This window comes from Drosophila gunungcola, chromosome 3R (genome assembly GCF_025200985.1).
Source record: "Drosophila gunungcola strain Sukarami chromosome 3R, Dgunungcola_SK_2, whole genome shotgun sequence".
NCBI classification, from domain to species: domain Eukaryota; kingdom Metazoa; phylum Arthropoda; class Insecta; order Diptera; family Drosophilidae; genus Drosophila; species Drosophila gunungcola.
This window is the reverse complement of record NC_069139.1, coordinates 6931475-6954272: the sequence shown is the minus strand read 5'-3', so window position 1 is coordinate 6954272 and position 22798 is coordinate 6931475. Positions and strand designations below refer to the sequence as shown.

Sequence of the window (22798 nt, the reverse complement as noted above, 5' to 3'; positions counted from 1 at the left end):
ATCCCTTTGATTTGTGATTTGTATTCTTGAAATTAAAAATCAGCTTTCTTTTAGACACCACACATGTTTTTTCTTTTAGTGACCCATATTAATTAATTAAATTTAATTTCCTTTTGTCGATACCATTTTCTTAAAATATTTCTTATCCCATTATATTTCTTACTCTGCATGGTCGAAGAAAAACGTATTCATCGTGTACCAAATTCAATTGGATTGACTTCGCAGCATCGCTGCCACAAAAGTGTGTCCATTTTTGACAGGAACTTTTCCATTATGCAAATGGCAGCTCGCGATAAGAATTCCAGCAGGTAAGACTCCGTCCAACAATTGATTATGATTATGATTGAGCGGCGCGCAAAAGTCAATAACAATAACATTATGCAGATGCAGATACAGATACAGATCCTGTCGCGGATCCAACAAAAGCAGTCGAACAATGGACCAGGGGTAAGTCCCCCGAAGTGAGCACTTAAAATTAATGGAAATGTGTAGCCAACGCCACACACAAATAAAATTTAAATAAAAAAAACCCCGCGAAGCTCAAGTGTCCCCCTCTCAGTTTTCCGTCGAAGCGTAAAATATTATGTCATTATCAAAAAGGGAACGCAATAAATTTCTCTGGCCGCGCCCCAGTCGGATTTCAGTGCAGCAGGCAGGAAGGAAAAGAAGTCCTGAATTTACAATTAGCCGCGGACGCACGGAGTCCTTGAGGTCGTCATGGTGTGTGGCAATTGATAAAGCTCGAGAGCAGTACTGCCTTTCAGCCAGTGTCCTGTGGCGTCTTCCTTTGTGCATTTCTTTTTTTTCAAAGTTGTTCCACCTCGCGGGTCACTGACGAGTGCCAATCAAAGGCAGGACTCAAATCGAAGTAGCACTTTCAAAAATATATGTCCTACCAAAAAAAAAGACAAATAAAAACTAAGGTATAAATTCAATTTAAAAATAACACAATTGATTCCAAAAATATATTTTGTTTGTTTTTTAATACTTATCTATTTTCTAAAACACATTCAAAAGTGATAAAATTTAAATATTCCAAGTGATGTTTTGTAAAAAGTTGTAAATAAATTGACTTTTTTGTATTTTAATTTTCTAAAGAACCTTTAGAAGTAGCAAAATTAATATTCAAAGTATTACATGTTATTTAATAAGACTTGTTTTATTTAAACTACTATTTACTATTTAAAAAACATTTTGAGCCTAAAACTTGCATTCCAATTGTTTTGTTTTCGTTTAAAAATTCGTTATAATTTTTTCTCTCTTTTTAAAAAACATATTCAATTTTTCAGTAATTTATACAGTTTAACTTAACTATTTTAAGTGTAAAAATAAGACCACCGCGGTGTTGTTATCTGAAATCTGAAATGTGGCATGCGTTGCGTCTCAGGATTCTAATTACGCGCAGGACACCTCGTGGCAGGATATTCAAAAGCGCTGTGAATGACATCCGTCGCCGGTCGCCTTGGCTGCCCTTTTGGCCAGCGCCCCGTATCCTGGCAACATCCATTGCGCGTTTTCGAAGGAGTCTCCGAGTCATTAAGCTGCTGTAATTGCCGGGTTTCGGGCCAAGTTATCTTGGACCCACTTGGCTCAATAACCATAAATATAGAGTGCGAGAAACTAACCCAGCCCCCCGGAGTTTTTATTGCCTGTGACTTTCACTTGATTTGGTTGTGTCAAAACTTTTTGGGCCACTCAATCGGGGATTGTTTATGGATTGTGCCACAATATTCCTCCCGCCGCCGTTGGCCGCTCATTTCCGCAGCTCTTCTGGGAGGAAATGACATTTTTCTACGGCACAACATTGGCCAAACTAACATATATCACCTCGAAATGTGGGAGATTGCACAGCCCAACGTTCCACATATCCGCCTTTGGTTTTTCCCCTTGACTGGCCCTTGAAATCCTTGGGATAAGTCGATTATGTGCGGAAATGAAAACCCATAAAAATCCTTTCCTACGGTGATTAGTTAACATATTTTTATTTTCGTCGTCGGGCGCCAGTCAAAGGATATTGAAGGGGAGAAGAACACAAGGGAAGCAATTATTTATGAGAAATATTATTTATTATTTATTACTGTTGTTGTGGTGCCTTTTGTGAGCGTCCTTTTGGAATTGCTACGAAACTGAGGTTGAGGTCCATTAAATTTTCCCTGCTCGTCCATTTATGAGCTATGCATATGAAAAGAGGATCTTGGGTCTTTTAGATTGGTTTGTTAACGTCCACAGCACATATTCATAAGTGTGTTTATTTAGTGGCAAGAGGAAATGTCTGTAAGGATTTTTCAAAGAATATTAAAATCTCTGGCATAAATATGGAAGATTTTCTCCCTCACTTTCGTTCGACTTTCAAAGCATCTCATTTAATTAAAACTCAAAAGAAAACTTCATTATGCATTCGTTATTAAAAACCAATTTATCCAATTTACTTTTCAAGTGGGAAACTCCTGGGGATAAAGCCAAATTTTCCGCCACCAATTCTGGGCAATTTACCGCACAAAAGTGGAATAATTTACAAATTAGTCCAATCATAAAAAAAAAATGTATATCAATTACCGCGTAATTTGCATAACTTGGCAGCAAACAAATTGGATACCAAAAAAAAATAAAATAAAAGATACCAAGTGATTGTGGAAAATGCAACCGCATCCTGACAGCGCTGACAAATAAGGCGAATCAATCAAAGGACCTTTACCTCACCCTTGTCGCGTGTTGGAAACTAATCAAAATTCAATTTCTGAAAAGATCCCAGTCTGTCCATTAAAATCAAAATTCGCAAATGATGCGCGTAATCAAGTGAGCTGTGGCAATCCGAGTTTCCCAGGCAGCAGATCGACCTTTCTGATGGGTTAATTCGCCAACCGCCGTCCGCTGGTGACAATTGAGAAATAGCCGCTGCCAAAACATGTTTGCAAACATGTAACCCCCTATGTTTTTCCATTTGCCGTTGTTGTGGCTGCCGAACCGTATCAATAAATCCATTTAAAATTGCGTGCAGGCCGCGTGTGCTCTTTCTGGATTTTTTTTCGAGTGGAGTGGAGTGTTTTGTCATTCGGGTCGCATAATGCAATGGGAATTATGGCTGCTTAGGGCTCTGCACACACTCACCGTATGATATTGAAAATAAATTGGCAGCGACAGCAAAACAAAAGCGCCAAAAAGACGTCACCAATTGACATCGATCCCTGCTTCCTTTTTTTGTTCTGTTTTTCTTTTTTGCCTGGCTAATACCAGCAACCCTCGATTTAAAAATGCAAAATCTGAAATCAAAGTAAATCAATTTCAGCTGCAAAAGCACGTTCTCTACCCCTCCAGAAAATTTCCCGTTCCCTAAGTCAGCCAATAAATCAAATTGCGAATTTTTACTTGGAGTGAATTTTATGCGCATATGTGAGGCAGCAGAGGATTTTGCAGGATGCAGGACCTACAGTCACTCAGTTGTCTTTAGTTGCCTTCTTCTTTATTGTAATTTGTGCGAAATCCTTCAAATCCTGCGCATTTATCAAGAATATGCGCTCATAAATCAGGTCACATGCGTGCAGATGAGGTGGTATATCCAAAAAATGGGGGATGTGGCACTTATCCCTCCGGAACTTAATGTTTTAAAATGGCCCATAAAATCATCGCCAGCTATGAAAATTTCTGTATGGCCGCGTCTAATTTGCACAATTTCACTATTTTCTCAAAATTTGCCGCTTTCCCTTTCCTCAGCCATTGTTCTCGATTTTTTAATGTGGTTATTTATGCGTCCTGTTTATGATTTTATGTGCTTTCTATGCTAAATAGATCGCCAACTCTAGGTGACGTCATTTATCATTCTCAATGACTTGGGGGCGTGGCGGAAAATTTTGGGTGGCAAACCAAACCGCTTGGAGATAATTATGAATTATTATCTCGTAGAGAAATGTTACCGATATTATCGGGAAAATTAGTACTCACAATTGAGAGAAGATCACACATGATTTGGCAGCAAATTGGTTTTGAAATTTATAATGCATACTTTAGGGGTAAAATTAAATATGTAGTAAGTGAATATGCATAAGGAAAGTAAATCCAATTATTGTTTAAATTTTAAGTCATATGAATAAACGACTGAAAAACATTTATTTTTAAAAGTACTTCCTTTTGTGTGCTGTCTGAATTTTCAAAGTGAACTTGTGGCTAATTTGCGTTTAATCTTTCAAGCATCTGCTGAACTTTCGCCAAGAAAGAAATGTCGACAGAAACTTTTTCCAATCGACAACTTTTTGCTGGCTTTTTACCCAAACCGCTGTCTTGGGGCAAATGCTTTCAATTATTTAGGGAAAATGCAAACGTCCGACTGTAGATGGCACATTACACATTACATTCATAGATATATATATTTAGATAAGTATTTACGACTCGCCCGTCATGTTGTCAATAACAATTTGGCAATGACACACGCGAGCACCCGACTATCCAGCCAACCTCCAAGGACAACCCCTTCGGATTTCGGGAGGACCAGCTCGAGACGACGCAACAAATCGCTGCAAATTACATTCATAAAATTTTATCACCCAATATCGGAAATGGATTCCTTGTTGTCCGGACGAACTGGCAGACTAATGGCCATCGTCTGACCCGACAAAGGATTCAGCTCCTTGATCAGGACAACATCTGCGTGAAAGTCGAGGAAAGTACTGAGATTAGGGAGGTCCTGCAAAAGAAAAAGGGGTTGCCACTTGCGAGTGGATGTCTCTAGATGGTCATAAGCACTCATAATTTCATTATTATAGAGTGGCAAGTGTATGGAAATGGGCCATTTGTGTGACCATTTTCAGTTGATGGAATTTTAAGGTGCCGTGACTGATGCCCAAGAACTGTGAACTGCGAACTGCTTCTAATTACTTGGAATTACTGGGCTAATTTTTCTGGGTTCTTCATCATTGCCAAGGCGATGATATATTTTGGCCAGCGGTTGGAAATTCTCCAGGGCAAAGGGACGGCATTCAATCATGCCAACTGTTGCCATCACTCAGACTCAATCAGTCCGAGTTTCCCGGGGAAACGGAAGGGTAAGTAATAAATGAAAACGAGGTCCTCGGATTACATAACGCCAGAACGCCCTTTCCATGTCAGCTGCCTCATCCCAATTTTTGGCCACCGGAGTCGGTCAGTCTGGTCAACGGGATGGGATTATATGGGCTCTAGCCGCAAAAGGGTCCTGAAGATGGGACGTGTGTAACCGCAAAATGGGCTTCTGGGGCTGCCCACAGATTGGTTCTTGGCCCTGGGCAACCAGTTGATTACTGAGATGCGGATTAATCAGCCATGCAATCGTCATCCTTCCCGTTGACTTGCACATTTCGCTTGTTCATCAAGTGGATTTTTAGGGGAGTATCCTTTTAATTGCCAAGAAAAGTCCAAGGAGGGAAATAAATCTAAGCCTGCTACACTTAAAAGACTTCTGCAAATTACAACATTCAATCATTGCCATTTTGTGAACAAAGAAAAACACAAAGAAATCTATCAAAACCATAACCAGTCAGTACTCGTAAGAACTTACCCCCTGATTTTTACAGGGTATTCGGAAAAATAAAAAGTTGCCTCTTAACTAAATTAATCATAAAAATAAAATTTATTAAGTTTTTTTTCGACTAAATCTCTCACTGTATTATTAAAATATAAAACAATATACAAATGGGAGAATATTTAATTGTTTTAAGAAGTACAGAAATTTTGTACAGAAATTTTAGACTTTTTGCAAAGACATTAAAGTTTATTAAGACAAGAGTTATCTTTTTCAGTAGTGGATATCAAATATTCGAATTTTATTTTACTCCACAATACTCCCCTGAACAGGGAGCCATAAATTATAGAAATTTGCGACATAAATCAAAGATGAGGGGACCACAAGGAGTCGCATATTGGCAGCATATAAACTTTTCACTTTTCAATATTTGCTCGGACAACATCTTTTATCTGGCTTTAACCACAACTGTGCGGATTTATGTGTTTGATTTGTTTGACATATTGAAGTGGTCAAGCATAAAGGGAGTTACCAAAGTGAGGAGGCGTGTCCGGTCCCGGGAAAGTGGTCCAAAGTTAATTGATTAACGACACGAACAGTTGAAAAGTGGAACATTTTGACAGGGGGGAGAAACCGTAGGAAAAACTGTTTATCTGTCGGCACATGTATCCGAGAGATTTGTACAATTTCCACAGTGATTTGTGGCCATTGTTCGGGGCAAATTGTCCAGCATTGTAGTCCGAAAAATCTCATGTGGAGAGTTTGAGACATTTTCTTTGTCGCAAATTGATTGGAATTCTACGAGTCCAGTACCTGGTTTTCATCTAAGGCTTCCCTGGTCAAGCCTTTTATTTTTTTGGGGGTGGATTTGCACCCCTCTTTGCTGTCATTCAACTATCCACTTATACTTATTTATGCTTTTAATAAGCAACATGACATGCTGCAAATGTCAAACCTCGGCTGTCATTCAAATGTAGCCAGTACTGCCCTCCACTTCGTCGATTTCCGGGCACAGGATGCGCTTGATTACTTGACATCTCGCCTGGTGTATCCATGTATTAATGAAGGAAATAAATTTAATTTCGGCAATTAATGCCTGGCCTGGTCCACTGGGGGTCCTTTGGCGAAGGTCTTTGGGCCAAAGTCGACGGCATCAGATGTCAGCACTCTACTCCTCACAATCTGTGGGTTTATGTTTATCATTATTGACTCGTGAATAGTTTCGCCAGCATTTCGTAATCAAATATCGTAGCTGCTCCTTTCACTTTCTCCGCCAGTAAATTTTCGCAAATTGCAATAAAAGCGAAAGCAGTTGGAGAGAGGGTAACGACTTTCCCCGAGGGTGGACGTTGCTTAGTCATCATCCTCATTTCATCGCCGAAGTTCCCATCATCGTGCCGATGATTGTCATCATTGGTGCGCCATTGTCTTGGCCCCGGGCGGCTTATTGGATTCCTCGAGTGATACTTTAAGGCTCTTTGCGAAACACTCCAAAGGAGTTCTCTTCCTTCAGCAGCTGTTCATGGTCACTCCTTCGTAGAGTGTTCGAGGCAACAGTGTTTGCACAAGAGCTAAAATTATACAATATTAAAAAAGAAGACGAATAATGGTTGGATATTTAGAAGAACCTAAAGGGAATGTTTGTAAAAAATTTCATACCCAATATTTTAAAATGTATTAATATTAGTTTCTATGACAATTTTTTTCAGGTTTTGGTGAAAAAAGATTTCAAAGACACCATCTCTCGGTTTAATATTTAAAAACTCCTGAATGGATTTTTTCTGCAAATCTAATAAAAGATATAACACTTCAAGATTTTTTAAATCTATTGGATAAAAATGTCGACATCTATTTTTTTACAAAGGTATTTAATACACAATATTTTAAAATCAAACTACCGCTCCCAAAAAGTATACAAAAACCAATTTAAATACGATATCAATGATTTTTATAAAATGTACATTATTTTCAAAAAGTTATTTTTTTAATAAACAAGGACTTACAGCCTTTTTGCTCTGTGTGAACAGTGAAAAGTGACACAAAAGTTGGGTAACTAATGCGGCCATTGTTCCAGGCCCACTTCAAAGGACCTTAAACCTGTCAGACCAGATCTCTTGTCTTTTTGAGGACATGAGGTGTGAAATACCCCAACCCTCTCTCACGCACACACACACACACACACACACACACACACTCACTCCCAATTAGCGAATCAAAGAGGAACAGGACCTCAAAGGGAAGCGCTGGAAAGTCTGGTAATAACCTGATTAGAGATTAGCAGGAAGCTCGCGGCACTGGGGCTTAATTAAATGCTACCTGGGAAAATGAAACTTGCCACATGTGAAAGTGAAGCCACACAAAGGAGCAACAATTTCCATTTTTCCCGTCGCGGTTAACGCACTCATCCTCTTTCTGGTTTTCCCAGCTTTTCCTGCGCCCGCGGCCAAAGGATAATGTTTCGCTGGTCTCTGGTCCTTTTCTCGTATCCATTACACTCGACTGGCGATGACCAGGGGCGACGGAGACTCCGAGGGGTGGCCAGCGATTAGTTGAGTCCATCAATGGTACATCAAACTGTCCGGCAATAACAACAATGGAACCATTCAATCAGCGCGCATAAAAACATAAAGAGATTTTAATTTTTTGATTATGTGAATGTGCGTGTCCGGCTTTTCCCTCGTGGGGAAAAACTCTGCTTTTGTGGAAATCGTTAATCAATGAACTCCATGCGTGCCCGAGAAGGGTCTTACCCTTGGTCAGTCGAGCTGAGATCATTTGTGCGCTTAGCATAGTAAAAAAAATCAACATCGATGAGTAGTTGGCCGGAAAAACCAAGTTGATTAAATTTCAATGTTGATGTCGTGCCAGGACTAAAGAACTGGACCCTTCTTTCTTTGCTCTTCCGTCTAATGCGGCGTAATTTCGATTTAAGTAATTTCCTTCTTTAGCATTCGTGCATGGACTTGTGATATGGCATTGGATATTGCCAGGCAAACCGATAATTGGAGTCAATCAAGGGAATGGCGTGAGTGGAAAATGGAACTTGATTAGTAACAGTTCACTGGGAGCAGCCCTCATATGGGCGTTCTCGCAATTAGGAAACTTGGACCTTAGACCTGGCTATAGGATTGGTTTACCAAGGGGATACCTTAATTTAATTCAACTTAATGGGCAATAGTTTAATTGCAAATTTGGAGTAAAGTCCTCGGAGAAATTGGAACTGTTTAACATGACATCTTAAACTTACATATAAGTAATATATGTTGAGTTCTTAAAGGTTTTCTGGGTATTAACATAGGCTCTCAAAAATAGTACGCTTTGGTTCTGATTGCTTAACTTTTTAGTTTATTTAACTCTCTTGAGTTCAAAGCATTTGCTTTTCTAACTGATTTTGTTATATATCTTTGAATTCAAAGTTTTTCAGATAGACCAAGTATGGTTGTTGTCTTAGTATATTCCAAATGTATTATTCGCTTAGCTTCTAGAACCCTAAATGACATTATTAATAGATTTATTCATCAAACGTCTCCTTATTCTTCTACCTACCCCTGGAGTTCTTTACTTTTAGGTCCTCCTTCTTCCGCTCAATTTAACATTTGAATGCAATTTGGAGAATCCTTCGCGCGGCCTTTCCTTCGACCAACAACAAAAGACAAATCATACCTATTAATTCCGCACTCGTGGAATGTTTCATTACCAGTTACAACCGGCTCTTTCGGGTACTCCATATGTGCCTTCTTTTGTGAGGATGGATTTGGATTCGGATCTGGAGATGGAGATGGAGATGGAGTTGGGTGCCCTGCTTACTTTTAATTTGCCTGCCCTGCCTTATTACGTTCATTCATATGCAAATCGCTGGACTGTAACACAAGCACAACAACAAAGCCGTGAAGAGGGAAAAGTCACTGGAGATGGAAAACTGTGTGGAATGGGTTGCTCTCATTGTTCGGCATTCGCCATGAGCGATTAAAAGAAAACTTTGGCAGTCACTCAAAAAAAAAACCTTTCCTTTGAAATAATAATATTAAACCTTCTAAAATCAAAACCGTTAAAAAATTTGTAACATCTTTTACATCATCTTTTTTAAAGTATAAATTATTTTCGACGATGTATACGCTAGCATCATTCTAAATTTAATAATAAAAAAAATTTATAAAAAAAATAGATTTTTTTTTAAGATAAGATATGAAAATCAATTGGCAATTGTATTCACAAATATGTTTCTGTATTTTTTATAACATTTTCTTTTTTTTTTTAATATTTTAGAAGTGCATTCTTAACATGTGAGGCTGGATGGAAAAGCATCTTAAAGGAGTCAGCGGAGCAGGGGATTTTCACCTCGTAACCCAAAAATGCGCCAGGGTTGGTGTTTGATGTATTCGCCATCTCCCACCCCTGTAAGCGCCTTGCAAAACGCTTTATGGGGTTGGTCCGCACTGTCTGACTGTACCTTCTCATCCTGCTGAATCCCATATCCCATATCAAATTTAAACGAATCGCTTCCGCTTAGCGCGACTGCCCGGAGTTAGGGTTATGTGCATTATAATTTTCCATCACCAATTCGAAATCCAAATTGTATCGTTTCCATTTCCTCGTTTTCCCATTTTCCCTACTCCATGATTATTGTTTTGCATTTCCTTTGTTTGGCGAAACAATTAATGTTATTTGCATAGTTGGTGGGTCGACCAAAATGTTTTCGGGATCGCTGGGCTGGGTGGATGTGAATGAGGTCCGCATGTGGTCCAATTTGGAACGTTTTGTATCTGAAGTCCCGCCTGCGGCTCTCTAACCTTTCTCCAACCTCGTTAACTGGTCTTTTTTGGCTTTGTCTGACCCGGCTATCAAATTGTATTTGACTTTCCAAATCTGTTTTTGGAATGGGCAGTTGCTGTAAGTGTCTGACTGACAGGCTCAAGAGGTCCTTTCTTCGCCTGTTCCAAGCTCACCGCATTATCTCGAGTGCTGCGTGCTAATGTGCAAAAACTGTCCGTGCTGAGCAACTTCAACTTTTGCACAACCACTTCAATAAAAAAAAAAATAAGAGGGACAAACTCCACTCGAATCCTTGGGAAACTTGCAAGTGTTTTCCCATATCCTCATATGTGACATTGCTGCTCACCTTATTTATTTATTTCCATGCCCAAATGACACGAATTTGTCATCTTGGTACAGTCTCGAACATGCTGTTAAAACCACCACCCCTTCTCCATCTGACACTCACATATGTCGCTGTTTGCTCAACCACACCCACCAAAAAATGCCTCAGGGCGGTGGTTTGTTTGCTCAGCAGCTGAAAAGTTCAATTAAAAAAAAAGTTACGAAATGCTTATAATTAAGTTTCACTTTTTCGTATGTAAATGTGCCGCCCTTTGTGTAATTGGAATTAAATATTCTTTATTGGACGACTTGTGAGCACCCGGGGCTAAAATCCACAACCTGACCCAGTGCCCCAAATAAAAGTTCCCACTCCTTTATGTTTTTTTTTACTTTTCGGTTTCTAATAAAATGGAAAATCTTTCAAAAATGTAATACTTGTTTAAACAAATGGTTGATTTATATAATTCCTACGTTTTTTACTGCTCATTCAAGCAAGTCATATACATAAGTTTACTCCTCTTTTAATAATGTCTTACACTCTTCAAAAAATTTTAGTGTACCAGCATCGCATCATTCCATTTTTGCTACCAGTCTGCGAAATTAATAATTGATATAAGCGGAAGGAAATGGACGACGTCTGCTTGATTTTGCAATAATTTTCTATTTGTGTAATTATGTTTCAACAGCTTGTTGGTAATTTTTAATAAATATTGAGCACGGGTTCAAGTGCCCGATTTTCATGAGGGTTGCTTAGGCATCTATGCAAATTTTCGAATAATAATTTTTGCACAAAGTGAAAGTCATCATTTGCTCACCTCACGTGCGCGATTATTGCTCGGAAAGAAAAGACCGTGATGATGATTATTATCGCGACAGTTTTTCCATTACAGAGCGATTATGCTGATGGCATATACAGGACCTTGGGCTCTGGGCTTAGTTTTTATTTATTCTTAATTTAGTGGACACGTGCGCGAAACGACTTCATTGTTATTGGTCTGAGTACAGTCGCGTCTTTACATTAGCTTTTCTTAAGATATTTGGTTGCATATTTATGGGGATATATAGCATCTACTTCTAATGTACACACATATACATTCTACGCCCACCTAGTTATATAAGACTCCGAATTTATACTCTTTATTGCTATGTTTATCAAAGAAAAACATATACAAAAGTCACAAGAAACTTGACAGCATTTTATTCTTAAGCACGTTGTTTATTGATGTATTGCAGTTTATGATAACTCAATGTCTTCTTCGACGATTGGTACGAATTCTTCGCCAAAAGTGATATGTTCGTCCGCGTACTCCTAGACTCGATCTATTTAGTCGGTTTTTCGTTGATAAATCTGCCTGTTAATATGAACATCAATACAATTTATTTACTTATTTAAAAAACGTTCATTTAAATTTACCTCTAAATCATTGTTTGGAAAAGTTATAGTTAGTTTTCCATTGTCTTTCTGTAACAAAAATTTCAGTTAGATTATGTACAATGGCTTTAAATACTCACCTTAGCTTTAAACACTAAAACTGGTTGCACAGTGTTTATGTAGAGTGTACTTCTCCCAATTACATTTTGGTTGGGGTAGACGTTCTCCTATTGCAAGAATTAAATTTATATTACTAAGTTATTATTTTATTACACATCCTTACCGTAATGGAATCTGTTTTCTGTCCCTCAGTCAGTAAAAATCCGCTGAATAAAAACAGCATCAGACAACTTTGCATTCTGACCGATCCCCTTGAGTTACACATTGCGATTGATTGTAATATATCAGCTTCTGTAGCTCATAAAACACGCATATTCTGAATAAACGAGAATGCAGTTCAGATAACGATACAACGTCTATATTCTTGGTGGGGATTATTTAAATATGTCTACCCATTCAAGTCGCTATTCTGATAAGCAGCCAGTGCTCCCACTTTTTTTTTTGCCTCTGCGGACAATCCATTAACTAATGAAAGCGATCCGGATATTTTGCCATTTTTATTTCCATTTATTTATATACACTCGCATTTTCCTTTTTTTCGCATTTTAATTTCATTGAGTTTGTACAACAATTTGGCCCAAATGCTAGCAGTTACCCTTGCTCAGTTCTCGATCTGGTGGTCTAGGGGGTGAACGAAGCCCTCGTCCTCATGCAAAAATTCAAAGGACCCAGGATATGTGTCCTGAAACGCACTTGGCAGTGACATTTAATGGCATGTCAACGTCTGTGTCGCACGTTGGCATTTATTGATACGTCGCTCAGTTAACAAGTCGATAAAGTTTTATAGTCGAGGGCCTCAGCTGCCGATAAATGGGAATGGAAATGCAATTGCCAATGTCATAAGGGGGAAAACAAAGCATCCGGAAAACGGTTCTACCTGGAAAACCCTTCCTTGGCCATATGGCTAATTTTCTAGCTTGCCTTCTAATTTCCCACTTTTAAAAAATAACTTTTCAAAAGGACCAGCCAAATGCAATTATTAAAGTTTGGAGGGTTGCTGTTGGCAAATTGATTAGAAGTCTTTTCCTCTTTTCACTCTTTTGTACTTCGAGCCTCTGATAAAGTAGCTCAAATTGACTTTATAATTGGCGAGTGGGCGTGGCCATAAACGAATTACTCCGCCTATTTGGCCATTCAATGCTTGTGCGGTCGCCAGTTGGTCGATTTTTTGATTGACAAGGGAACTGCCGGCTCACCAGATGTGCAGCTTCGCTTAAGACCTAATAAAGTTTTAAGAAAAACTTATTAATGCTCTCTGAACAAAACACAAAAAGTTTTTATTTTAGTTTTCATAAAAAAAAACTTTTTTAATAACAAAATTGAACTGTTGCATTGAGAGAATTGCGGATGATAAGTGATAAGTCTGGAACTGAATCTTATGAATCTCATGAATCTTATATGCCTGGGTTATCAAGTCTTCTTTCATTTAAGGGCTAATCGAGGTTTATATTTTATATTAATGTAGTTAATACAATTATGCTAAGTTAAACAAAAATTTAAATACCTTTACATGTTGTTGTAAATGCTTTTAAATTAAGATAAACAAGGGTAAAAGTTTTATTATTCTGACCAAATACATTTATCTAAATTTATTAAAAAAGCATTTGACTTATTTGAACAGATTTTTCAATCTTAAATGTTTTAAAACTGAGATAAACATGGGTAAAAGTTGTGTTACTCTTACCAAGAACATTTATCCAAAGAAATATCGATCATACAATTGACTTATTTTAAAATACATCTATAGTGTATAAAAACTACAATCAGAAAAGTAATGTATCCAAATAAATTTTAATAATTAAAGAACCATTGGTGTTTACTTGAGTTAAATGAAAAGGTTTTCATACTGCAAACCGGTTATCATTTCACACAGAGTCTTGCTGACCGTTCCGCGAAAAGCCCTCCGTTTCAATGTCACACATGTTTGCCAATTCCCATATCTATGGGTCCGAGTTTGGGTGTGTATCAGAGAGTGGGTATGTGGTTCAAGGTTAACAAAAATCGCCAAAAAGCCGATAATGAGCTGCACAAGCAAGCATATGTATGAATGGGTGTGGGACTGGGACTGGGACGACTGGCGCCTCCAAGTCTTGGATCTGGTTTTCGAAGAGGTGTCGTCGCCAGCTGATAAACATCATGAATATTAATGCACACACATCATAATCTCCGATGAAGGGGCGAGCATTAAATCAAATGCAGCCCGTCAAAGAGTCAAGTTCACTTTCACTCCATGACGCACTCGCCGCTGATGATGATGAGCTGTCCCCCACCCCTCTTAATTTTTGGTTTTCGGCTGCTCGTTTTTATAATTTTCTTTTGGCTTTGGCCAATTTTGGTCAGTGGCCCACTGGCACTCGGCCACAACACCTGCGCAGCGCATACAAATGGCAAATGGAGCGGCTCGTTTCTGGGACTCGGGCTATTTTCGGATCACACGGAGGCCTGATGAATGGCCTGGCATCGATTTGGAGTCCGATTTGGATGAGTTTTGGTTGGACATGTGGACTCGGCTTGCTTTTTGGCAGACGTTGCATCACTGGGCAGTCAGTTGTACAAATTGCTTTATTTTTATTTCTTTTGGCCACGTTTTTAGAGTGCACGCGAATGGCGTGTGAGAAAGCCAAGTGTGGCAATCAATGACGATATCAAAGCCGAATACCACTGCACCAGCGGGTTTGACCAGCTGGTGAAGCTACCAAAACAGCTGATTTTCACTGATATAGCGGCAAAGTGTGCACTCAAAATAAAAAACAAGACGCACCTTAGATCAAAATCCTTAAGGATTAATAAGAATAAATGGTAAACTAAAATCGGAATTTTAAGTGCTCTCTTTACCCACCCAAAATTAAAAATTATAATATCTATGAGCAACAAAAAAGATATATTGTTTGTTTACAGTTCTGAAGATACTCAAAACTAAGAAACAATCTATGATTTTCTTTTAAATTAATACGAAAAATAAATAACTTCGAATTCTTCTTGTGAAATAAATATTTTTAGTACCAAATTATCAAAACAAGCTCAAATAAATTTAGGTTTACCGAGAAAATTAATACATTTTTTAAGTTGCCAGAAAGCTAGTATTTTAATTAATCATTTATTTTGGGACTTAAAGAGCCCAATTTTAACTACCATGTTTTGACATGCAGATAAGGCTTTATGTAAATTATATTCGTTTACTGATAATTTTAATTAAATGACTTGATGCATTTTTAATTTCCCTTATGAGTCAGCGGCAATTATTTGCAACAGCTTTTCCCTCCCCCTCTCCAATTTCAAATAAACTCAACAGAAGGGGTAAATATTCAGTAGTTTATTTAAATAGAAACATGTTTTTCAGACTTTTGTTAGCGCACACTCGCACATTCACTCACATGTCGCACTCATTCACTCACACGCTTAACCAAATAGTTGATGGCTGTTAGGTAATTAGCAAAATATATACAAATATACGGGGGATGGCGGTAAATAGATCTGAATCGGATCAGAACAGCTGCCCCGCCCCAAGCCGCCCATCTCAATTAGGCGCCAATTGTTCTTCCCCCGAAAATAAAAAATCTGACGTCAAGCCGATTTCGCCTGCGTCTGTTGACTCTTTTTCTTTTGCTGGATAACACTCCCGATCCAATCCGTATATTCGGCCACGTTAGTATAAACGGCGGGCTTCCCGGCCATTCCGCACTGGGTGAATCCGTAGCTGACCACGCCGTAGGCCACCCACCGGGAGTGCTGGCGATCGAAGTACATCAGAGGTCCTCCGGAATCGCCGGCACACGTGTCCTTGGCAAATTCACCGCCGGCACAGATTTGCTTGGGCCCCAATCGAACCCCGAATCCCTCAAGGATCTTGGTGCAGTTCTCATTGGAGACATACGGAATGCGCAGCTTCAGTTTTATGGGACTATGGATGTTGATGAAGTACTTGTTGACTGCAAAGGGGAGAATATGTTTAAGATTAAGAGATAGTTAAGGTGTATTTTAAAATGATTTATAGCTTTGAGGTAAAACCCATGCTGTGGTTTTTATAAAAACTTCCATTAAGAAACCGGTAAACAATATTATTTAGCAATATTTTTTTTCTTTGCTCAATCAAGCCTTCATTGTTTTATATAAAAACAAACAAACAAACTAACCAAAACAAAACAAAGAAAAACATAACATAGCTTTAGTGAGCATAAGCTACCCGTCTCTTTTAAAAGACAAACAAATATAGGGTAAGGCACTATACTTTTTTTTCATTCAGTTCTTAAATTTAAAAGTGTTCCAATCTTAGGTGATACTCACATAAATCCGTGCGACCCCAACCGGAAACGGAGAACATCTGACCCTCCGCCAAAGTCAGAGGCTCAGACTTATTGGGCAGACAAATGGGCATGACAAAGTGGGTGAAGGATACTGGATGCTTCAGCCGGATAATAGCAATGTCATTGTATTTATAGTTGGAGAACTCCTTGTATTCCGGATGCACATGGATCTTTTCGTAGCCAATATCCAAGGCGGCATCTGCGCAGCTCAAATAATTCGGTTCCTCAATGCAATCGGGTTCTGTTTTTACATTGAACTCGCCCAAGCGCACATGCTTTCTAATGGAGTATAGAAATCTTAAAGAGATCATGTGATATACAGGTTAACTTAACTTACAATCCCCGCCGATCACGAACTCCCTCGCCTTGAACACAATGAGCGGCTGTTAGGATATGACGATCATCGATCAGGGCTCCACTGCAGCCATAGTCATCTAAAAAATATTTGAAAAAATGTTAAGAATTATTGGTAAGTAATTAAAGTAAAATATATTTAATTTTTGGAGCTAAAGTGAGCTAAAGTCTTACAATGAAATTGGGTTTGTGATATTCAATTGGGAAGAATAAATTAAATAATAAATAAATTACAAATTAATTAAAAGACATATAATAAGAAAACAAATCACATTTTAATATATCTATTTGATATTGTAACTTACTATATTTCACATAGTACTTTACTCAAAACAAACAAGTTTTTTAATATATAGAGAAGACCAATTAATTCCAAATAAATTACTCATTAGAATATTAAGAAGATAAAACACATTTAAAACCAACAAAGTACTTCAATTTCGAGATGGAGAAGCATAACTTCTGTGTGACCTTATGGCACTTTGGGAATGTATTTAATGGTATACATTTTGGTTTTATTTCATTTTAAGAAAGAAATTCTAGGACTCACTTGAGTTATAAACGAGCAAGGCTAGCCAGGGAAACTCATCCAGTTCGGCGATTTCTCCTCCGTAAATTCGGTTAGTGACCTGTTTGCCACACTCGTTCAACAGATTAAATCCGGAGCTGGGTTCCACGGTTTGGATGCGTCGCTTCAGTTTTTTTCGCTTGAAGCGGGAGGTTACGTCCAGAAATCTGCGATACTCAAACTTGGAGAACTGCAGCACGGGAAATAGGTAATCCTGTCCATTTGCCGGGCAGCAGACAAGAGATTCATAGGCACCCTCCGCCTCCGCCACTTGCTGCTCCACCTCACATTGCACCTTCTTCAGGAAATTCACCTTCTCCGCCGGCAGATTGGTGGCATTTCTCACTTGAAGATACGCCGCACATCTGCTGACCTCCAGGCAAACTCCCCTTTTGGCTTCATTGGGTATATCGCACTCCTGCCGGATCTCGGCCAGTGTCAAGAAGCGGTAGAAACAGCCGAAGAATATCCATAATCGAAAGACCGAACGAAGCATAGGTACAAGTATCTATATGATCTGGAATCACAGATACAATCTACGAGCGATCGTGTTGGCAAGAAGAAGCGGCGGCAAAGGCTTACGAACCGAAACTGAATGGCAACGCAGTTTGTGTAAGCAGAGTGCCAAAAAAACAAAAAGACAAAAATAAAACAACATAAACGAAGCGCAAAACCGAAGACCCCGAAAAGTCGGAAGAGCCGAAGACGGCCAGGTCTTTAAAGCTCCAACTCAGGTGTCAACAAATGAGCCCGCCCCCGCCCCATTTAGGCGGTGAAAAACGAGTCCAAAAGTGCAGTGGTCGGCCGGTCGACCGATCGATCGATCGTCCGGATGGTCCGGTTATAATATATTGCATAACCAACTCAGCTGGCCAGCTGGTTTCACTTTCGTTGAAGGTGAGAGAGTGACTTGGCCAAAGCTCTGGCCCCAAAAACGTGTTGCCCACTTTTAGGTGGCTGGCGGTGCCAAAGCTCACGCTCTACCACTTGGTTTTGGCCAAAGTCCATGGCTCAAAAACACCTGCCAATACCGGAAGTTTTCTTGTGGTTTTCTGCCGGCTTTTACGGCGGCCAATTAAAACGCGGTAGCAATGTCACTTTGGGCTGGCGATTGTTCGCGGCGCCGTATTCTGCTGGGAAACCCAAAGGTTTTTCGGAGGTCAATCACCTTGAAGTGAAATCAAAACAAAAGTCAAATATTATATTTGAGTGTATTTTTTAAATGTTTGTTTCTAATCGCAATTATTTATTATGTGAAGATTTGTATTGTTTTGTTTGCAAACAATGTGAACAGCTGCTTTTTCTATTAAAACTAATATGTGTGTATATTTTTTAGTACCTTAAAACTTAAATGCTTATTGATAATATAAATCTTTTATTGTTTTTTTTTTTGTGTACATAAATGTGTAGAGTACATACAAAGCAATACTTATAACTTTCTTTTTGTGGTTAAGAAATATTATTCTTTGACTAACTCCTAAGGCCTCATTTTTTCCTTGGTTCAGTTGATACTTATAGGCCAGTTTGACACATCCTAAGGCCTCATTTTCTGTTTGATCCAACGGTCGTAAAAATCAACATTTGTGTATATTGCCGGCCAGCCCCTCCGACCGCAGCTGCGGCCAAAGGACACAATTCCCCGCAGGACCCAAACACCTTGACGGTATGACATCAATGGGCCACCGGAGTCCCCATCACAGCTATCAACATGCTCCTCTCCTCCGGCGCAGATTTGACTGGGTTCCACGGCGATTTGTAGAGATAAGTATTTTATACGACACCTATTAAAATCCCAAAAGTTGACCGGCACTTTCTGCTTGGTGGGACTAGTGGGGTTATGCAGAGTACGACCCCATCCTGCCACGGTCAACAACTTGCCGTCCGTCAACCGCATTGCGCCCACAGTCGAGGGCAGGCAAATAGGCCGAATTGTGTCCGAATAGGAAACCTTGCGCGCCAAACGGATAATGCCAATATCGTGCAAGCTAGTGGAATCGTTCCTAAAATTTTCGTGAGCATGGGCCTCTTCGATGCCCACTGTTACAACCCGTGCTGAGCACCTTTTTCCTCGGCAATCTTCAGGGGTGCGAGTGTCATGTTCACCCAATCTCACAGAGACACTAGAAAAAGGCAAAATAAGGCAAAAATAAGTCAATAATTGACTGCAATAAAAATACATTTTTAAAAAATGGCAGTTTCTTACGGTGGAGTATCCTTGGCCAGACAGTGAGCTGCTGTTAAAACGTAACGATCATTGATCAGCGATCCCGCACAGTTGGTATCCAGCTTGCTTCCACTTGGGTACTCCAACAATACCATCCAGGAAAATTCAGTGAGAACGGTTTCATTTCCCCCCAGTATTAATGGGCTCGCCGTATCATCTCCGCATTTGTTAAGCTGAGGGAGCAAATTTGAAGATTCTTCATCTAAAACGGTAGCAATCCTGGGAACAAAATCGGTGTCATCAGTGCAGCACGCAAGGAACTGATAGTCCCTGTGATATCCACATTGGGAAGCCTGAACGAAGTTCCTCTCCGAATCGGTCCTTCCTGGACTCATCCACACGGAGTACAGTGACTGGCAATGGTACCATTCCATACATTGTCCAGTTTTCTGGTTGGGATTTCTGCAATTTATATCTGAAAACCAGATAAAAAATATTATACTTTGTTAAGCAGAGGATGTGCCGAAATTTATTTAAACAATCTAATTTTCTATTTTTTTTAATTACACAAAACCATTTTTAGGCTTTAAACTTTCAAGATATATGAAAATACCTCTAAATAGCATCTAATTAAGTTAAGAATTAAATTTAAGAATGTCGATATTGTGTTTAGACAAGTTATTCGATATTTTTGTGCCCTTAATTAACATAAGAGCATCATTTAAGGATCTGCTTATTATACTTTTTTTGGATAAAAGGAAGTTTTTTTAAAGCACAAATCTCTTACACTGGGCACGGACTTCGCGGAAAATCAAAATGCACAGTAAAACGGCAGCGAATACTTTCATTTTTGCCTTGAATACTTTTCAAAGTCATTTAAAAAACTGATAGTCAGCTATTAAATGAATAAGCTTTATATAGCCCAAGCTTCGTATAATGTATATATGCAGTGGTCGCGCAGTACTCGCTCTTTATTTTTGCTTTAAAATAAATTAGCGATTCCCCAATAGAGCAAAATTTTTGTATGAAGATCTGGGTAATAAAAATTGTTTATTTTTAGTGCAATTTAAGCCATTAAATACCAAAGTAAATGAAGAGCTTGCGGGTATTTTCTATTAATTATAATTTTAAAGAGGTATTATACAAAACATCGGTCATTGCATTGAACAGAAGTGAAGATAAGAGGTTTTGCTTTGTATGCTTTTATTTCATTCGTGAAAATATAAATCAATTTTGGGCGAAACACAGAGATTATTCCTACACCAAAAAAAAAAAACCTGAATGTTTAGTTTTAGTATGCGCGTTTTGGGAAATTTTTTGGGAAAAACACAGAAATTATTTCTACACCCAAAAAAACAAAAACTGAATGTAGTAGTTGTAGTAAGTTTGTCTTAAAATAAAAATTAGGACAGAATTTAAGTATAACTATTAGTTTAATATTTAATAATATAACCCCTTTATTTTTTAGATTTCTATACAGAAGAGTCCGAATACATTCATTGATACATTCATGGTATTAATTTAAAACATTTTTCATACCCAATAGTTGAAAAATTCATGTAAAAAATAGTTTAGTTTCTATGGCAATTTTTTTTTTTTGGGTGTATGTATATTTATAGTTTTAAGATCACAACACGAACTTTGATGGCGATTTAAACTAAGGCCTCATATTCATCTTGATCCAGCGGTCGTAATAGGCAACGTTCGTGTAGACAGCAGGCCAATTAAGTGCACCGCACTTATAGCCAAAGGACACGATGCCCTCCAGGACCCAAGTATTATCCCGGAACCGCATCAGTGGCCCACCGGAATCCCCGGCGCAGCTATCATGCTGCTGCTGCTGACCGCCGGCGCAAATCTGGCTATCTTCCAATGCGATGTTCTCAGATAAGTATCTCTGACGACAGCGATATTTGTCATAAAGGCCGACCTGTAATTTCTGCTTGGTGTCACTTCTGGCGGCACGCATAGTACGACCCCATCCTGCCACGGTGAACACCTGGCCCGACTGCCTCACTTCCTCGCCCACAGTCGAGGGCAGGCAAATGGGTTGAATGGTGACCGAATAGGAAACGGGTTTATTTAAACGGATTAACGCAATATCGTGCAAATAATTGTTGGAAACATTGGAGTATCGTTCGTGAACGCGGATCTCCTCGATGTCCAAACGCTGAATTTTAGGGCCGCATCTTTTTCCGCTTGCGTTGCAATCAATTGGGGTACGTGTGTCGTGCTCGCCCAATATCACAAAGACACTAACAAATAAAAGAAATTGTAAATAAATCAATTAAATAACTTAAAATAAGAGTATAATTGCTTACAGTGAATCCGATATACAGTGAGCTGCTGTTAAAACATATCGGTCATTAATCAGCGATCCCGAACAATTGGTGCTAAAGCCTTTTCCACTTGGCAAGCGATACTCCAACAATACCATCCAGGCAAACTCGCTAACGGCGGTTTCCATACCGGACAGGATCCGTGGCAAAATGGTATTCCCCCCACAAGCAGACCGATAAGGCAGAATTTTAGGAATATCACTACTAAAAGGCACGGAAGTGGTCCTATCAAAATCTGTATCTTCAGTGCAACATGCTAGGACCTGGCTATTCTTGCCATATCCACATTGGGTGGCCTGAAGGAATTGACTCTCTGAACGCGTCAAACTGATTTGGTTCATTAAGGACACCAGTGGCGGGCATAGACTGACTTCCAAACAATATCCAGTCCGCTGGTTGGGATTTCGGCATCCCCCCACAGCTGTCGGCGAAAAAAAATTATATTTTTTAATTGTATAAAATATAGTTCTCCATTTAAAACAGATATATTTATTGAAATGTAAATATAAAATTTGTATTTTTTAAAACAAAGTTTTTAAAAGCTTTCCAATATTTTTTAGTCTTTATTAATCATTGCTGAGATTAAATAGAAAATAATCCCCACATTTTTAATTTTCTAACTGACTTTACTTCTTATTTTAACGCACACGCGGGTACTTAAATTGTTTTTTTTATAATTCTTTTAAACATACAATAACCACGGGCTTCACAGACAATCAGAATACACAAAATAACCGCAGCGGCTAATTTCATTTTACTGTGACAATCTTTGATTACTGTCGAAAACGTTCTGATTGCAGATTTCCAAAAAACTGGGAGCTATGTTAATCAGTGGCTGAGGTTTTTGTATTATCAGCGACTGCTCTCAAAGTTATCAATCGTAATGGTGCTATGACCCATTGATGTTCGAATATTACCTGTTATTATAACAAATAAATATTTAATGCAACATTTTTTTAAGGGCGAAAAATCGTACCTAACAGAGGACA

The 22798-nt window shown here is 38.8% G+C and overlaps 4 protein-coding genes across 4 annotated transcripts; all 4 read right to left on the bottom strand.

The window, feature by feature from the left end:
• Positions 1–11709: 11709 nt before the first annotated feature.
• On the bottom strand, positions 11710–12340 carry LOC128266248 (uncharacterized). The gene is made up of 4 exons (XM_053002634.1): positions 12244–12340; positions 12101–12187; positions 12003–12050; positions 11710–11940 (listed from the first exon to the last, which is right to left on the bottom strand). The coding sequence occupies exons 1-4, from the start codon at positions 12316–12318 to the stop codon at positions 11833–11835; spliced, it is 318 nt and encodes a 105-aa protein (XP_052858594.1). The 5' UTR covers positions 12319–12340; the 3' UTR covers positions 11710–11832.
• Positions 12341–15400: 3060 nt separating this feature from the next.
• On the bottom strand, positions 15401–17882 carry LOC128252749 (CLIP domain-containing serine protease B8). The gene is made up of 4 exons (XM_052980763.1): positions 17289–17882; positions 16722–16818; positions 16365–16663; positions 15401–16009 (listed from the first exon to the last, which is right to left on the bottom strand). The coding sequence occupies exons 1-4, from the start codon at positions 17800–17802 to the stop codon at positions 15645–15647; spliced, it is 1275 nt and encodes a 424-aa protein (XP_052836723.1). The 5' UTR covers positions 17803–17882; the 3' UTR covers positions 15401–15644.
• Positions 17883–18723: 841 nt separating this feature from the next.
• Positions 18724–20327, bottom strand: LOC128252792 (serine protease 7-like). Its single transcript, XM_052980841.1, has 3 exons — positions 20258–20327; positions 19510–19945; positions 18724–19426 (listed from the first exon to the last, which is right to left on the bottom strand). Exons 1-3 carry the CDS (start codon positions 20316–20318, stop codon positions 18841–18843), a joined length of 1083 nt encoding a protein of 360 aa, XP_052836801.1. The 5' UTR covers positions 20319–20327; the 3' UTR covers positions 18724–18840.
• A 714-nt stretch (positions 20328–21041) lies between these two features.
• On the bottom strand, positions 21042–22632 carry LOC128252773 (serine protease 7-like). The gene is made up of 3 exons (XM_052980818.1): positions 22502–22632; positions 21792–22230; positions 21042–21725 (listed from the first exon to the last, which is right to left on the bottom strand). Exons 1-3 carry the CDS (start codon positions 22560–22562, stop codon positions 21128–21130), a joined length of 1098 nt encoding a protein of 365 aa, XP_052836778.1. The 5' UTR covers positions 22563–22632; the 3' UTR covers positions 21042–21127.
• Positions 22633–22798: the final 166 nt, after the last annotated feature.

What these genes read in the sequence shown, in the direction of transcription:
- LOC128266248 (XM_053002634.1), bottom strand. Translation starts at nt 12,318, where the DNA reads ATGCAAAGTTGTCTGATGCTGTTTTTATTCAGCGGATTTTTACTGACT. An exon ending in TTTTAGTGTTTAAAGCTAAG is followed by an intron (nt 12,051 to 12,100) that starts GTGAGTATTTAA and finishes TTTTTGTTACAG; the next exon opens with AAAGACAATGGAAAACTAAC. An exon ending in TTCCAAACAATGATTTAGAG is followed by an intron (nt 11,941 to 12,002) that starts GTAAATTTAAAT and finishes TCATATTAACAG; the next exon opens with GCAGATTTATCAACGAAAAA.
- LOC128252749 (XM_052980763.1), bottom strand. Translation starts at nt 17,802, where the DNA reads ATGCTTCGTTCGGTCTTTCGATTATGGATATTCTTCGGCTGTTTCTAC. An exon ending in CTTGCTCGTTTATAACTCAA is followed by an intron (nt 16,819 to 17,288) that starts GTGAGTCCTAGA and finishes AATATTTTTTAG; the next exon opens with ATGACTATGGCTGCAGTGGA. An exon ending in GTTCGTGATCGGCGGGGATT is followed by an intron (nt 16,664 to 16,721) that starts GTAAGTTAAGTT and finishes ATACTCCATTAG; the next exon opens with AAAGCATGTGCGCTTGGGCG.
- LOC128252792 (XM_052980841.1), bottom strand. Translation starts at nt 20,318, where the DNA reads ATGAAAGTATTCGCTGCCGTTTTACTGTGCATTTTGATTTTCCGCGAA. An exon ending in CCGCGAAGTCCGTGCCCAGT is followed by an intron (nt 19,946 to 20,257) that starts GTAAGAGATTTG and finishes TCTGGTTTTCAG; the next exon opens with ATATAAATTGCAGAAATCCC. An exon ending in CTGGCCAAGGATACTCCACC is followed by an intron (nt 19,427 to 19,509) that starts GTAAGAAACTGC and finishes GCCTTTTTCTAG; the next exon opens with TGTCTCTGTGAGATTGGGTG.
- LOC128252773 (XM_052980818.1), bottom strand. Translation starts at nt 22,562, where the DNA reads ATGAAATTAGCCGCTGCGGTTATTTTGTGTATTCTGATTGTCTGTGAA. An exon ending in CTGTGAAGCCCGTGGTTATT is followed by an intron (nt 22,231 to 22,501) that starts GTATGTTTAAAA and finishes TTTCGCCGACAG; the next exon opens with CTGTGGGGGGATGCCGAAAT. An exon ending in CACTGTATATCGGATTCACT is followed by an intron (nt 21,726 to 21,791) that starts GTAAGCAATTAT and finishes TTTATTTGTTAG; the next exon opens with TGTCTTTGTGATATTGGGCG.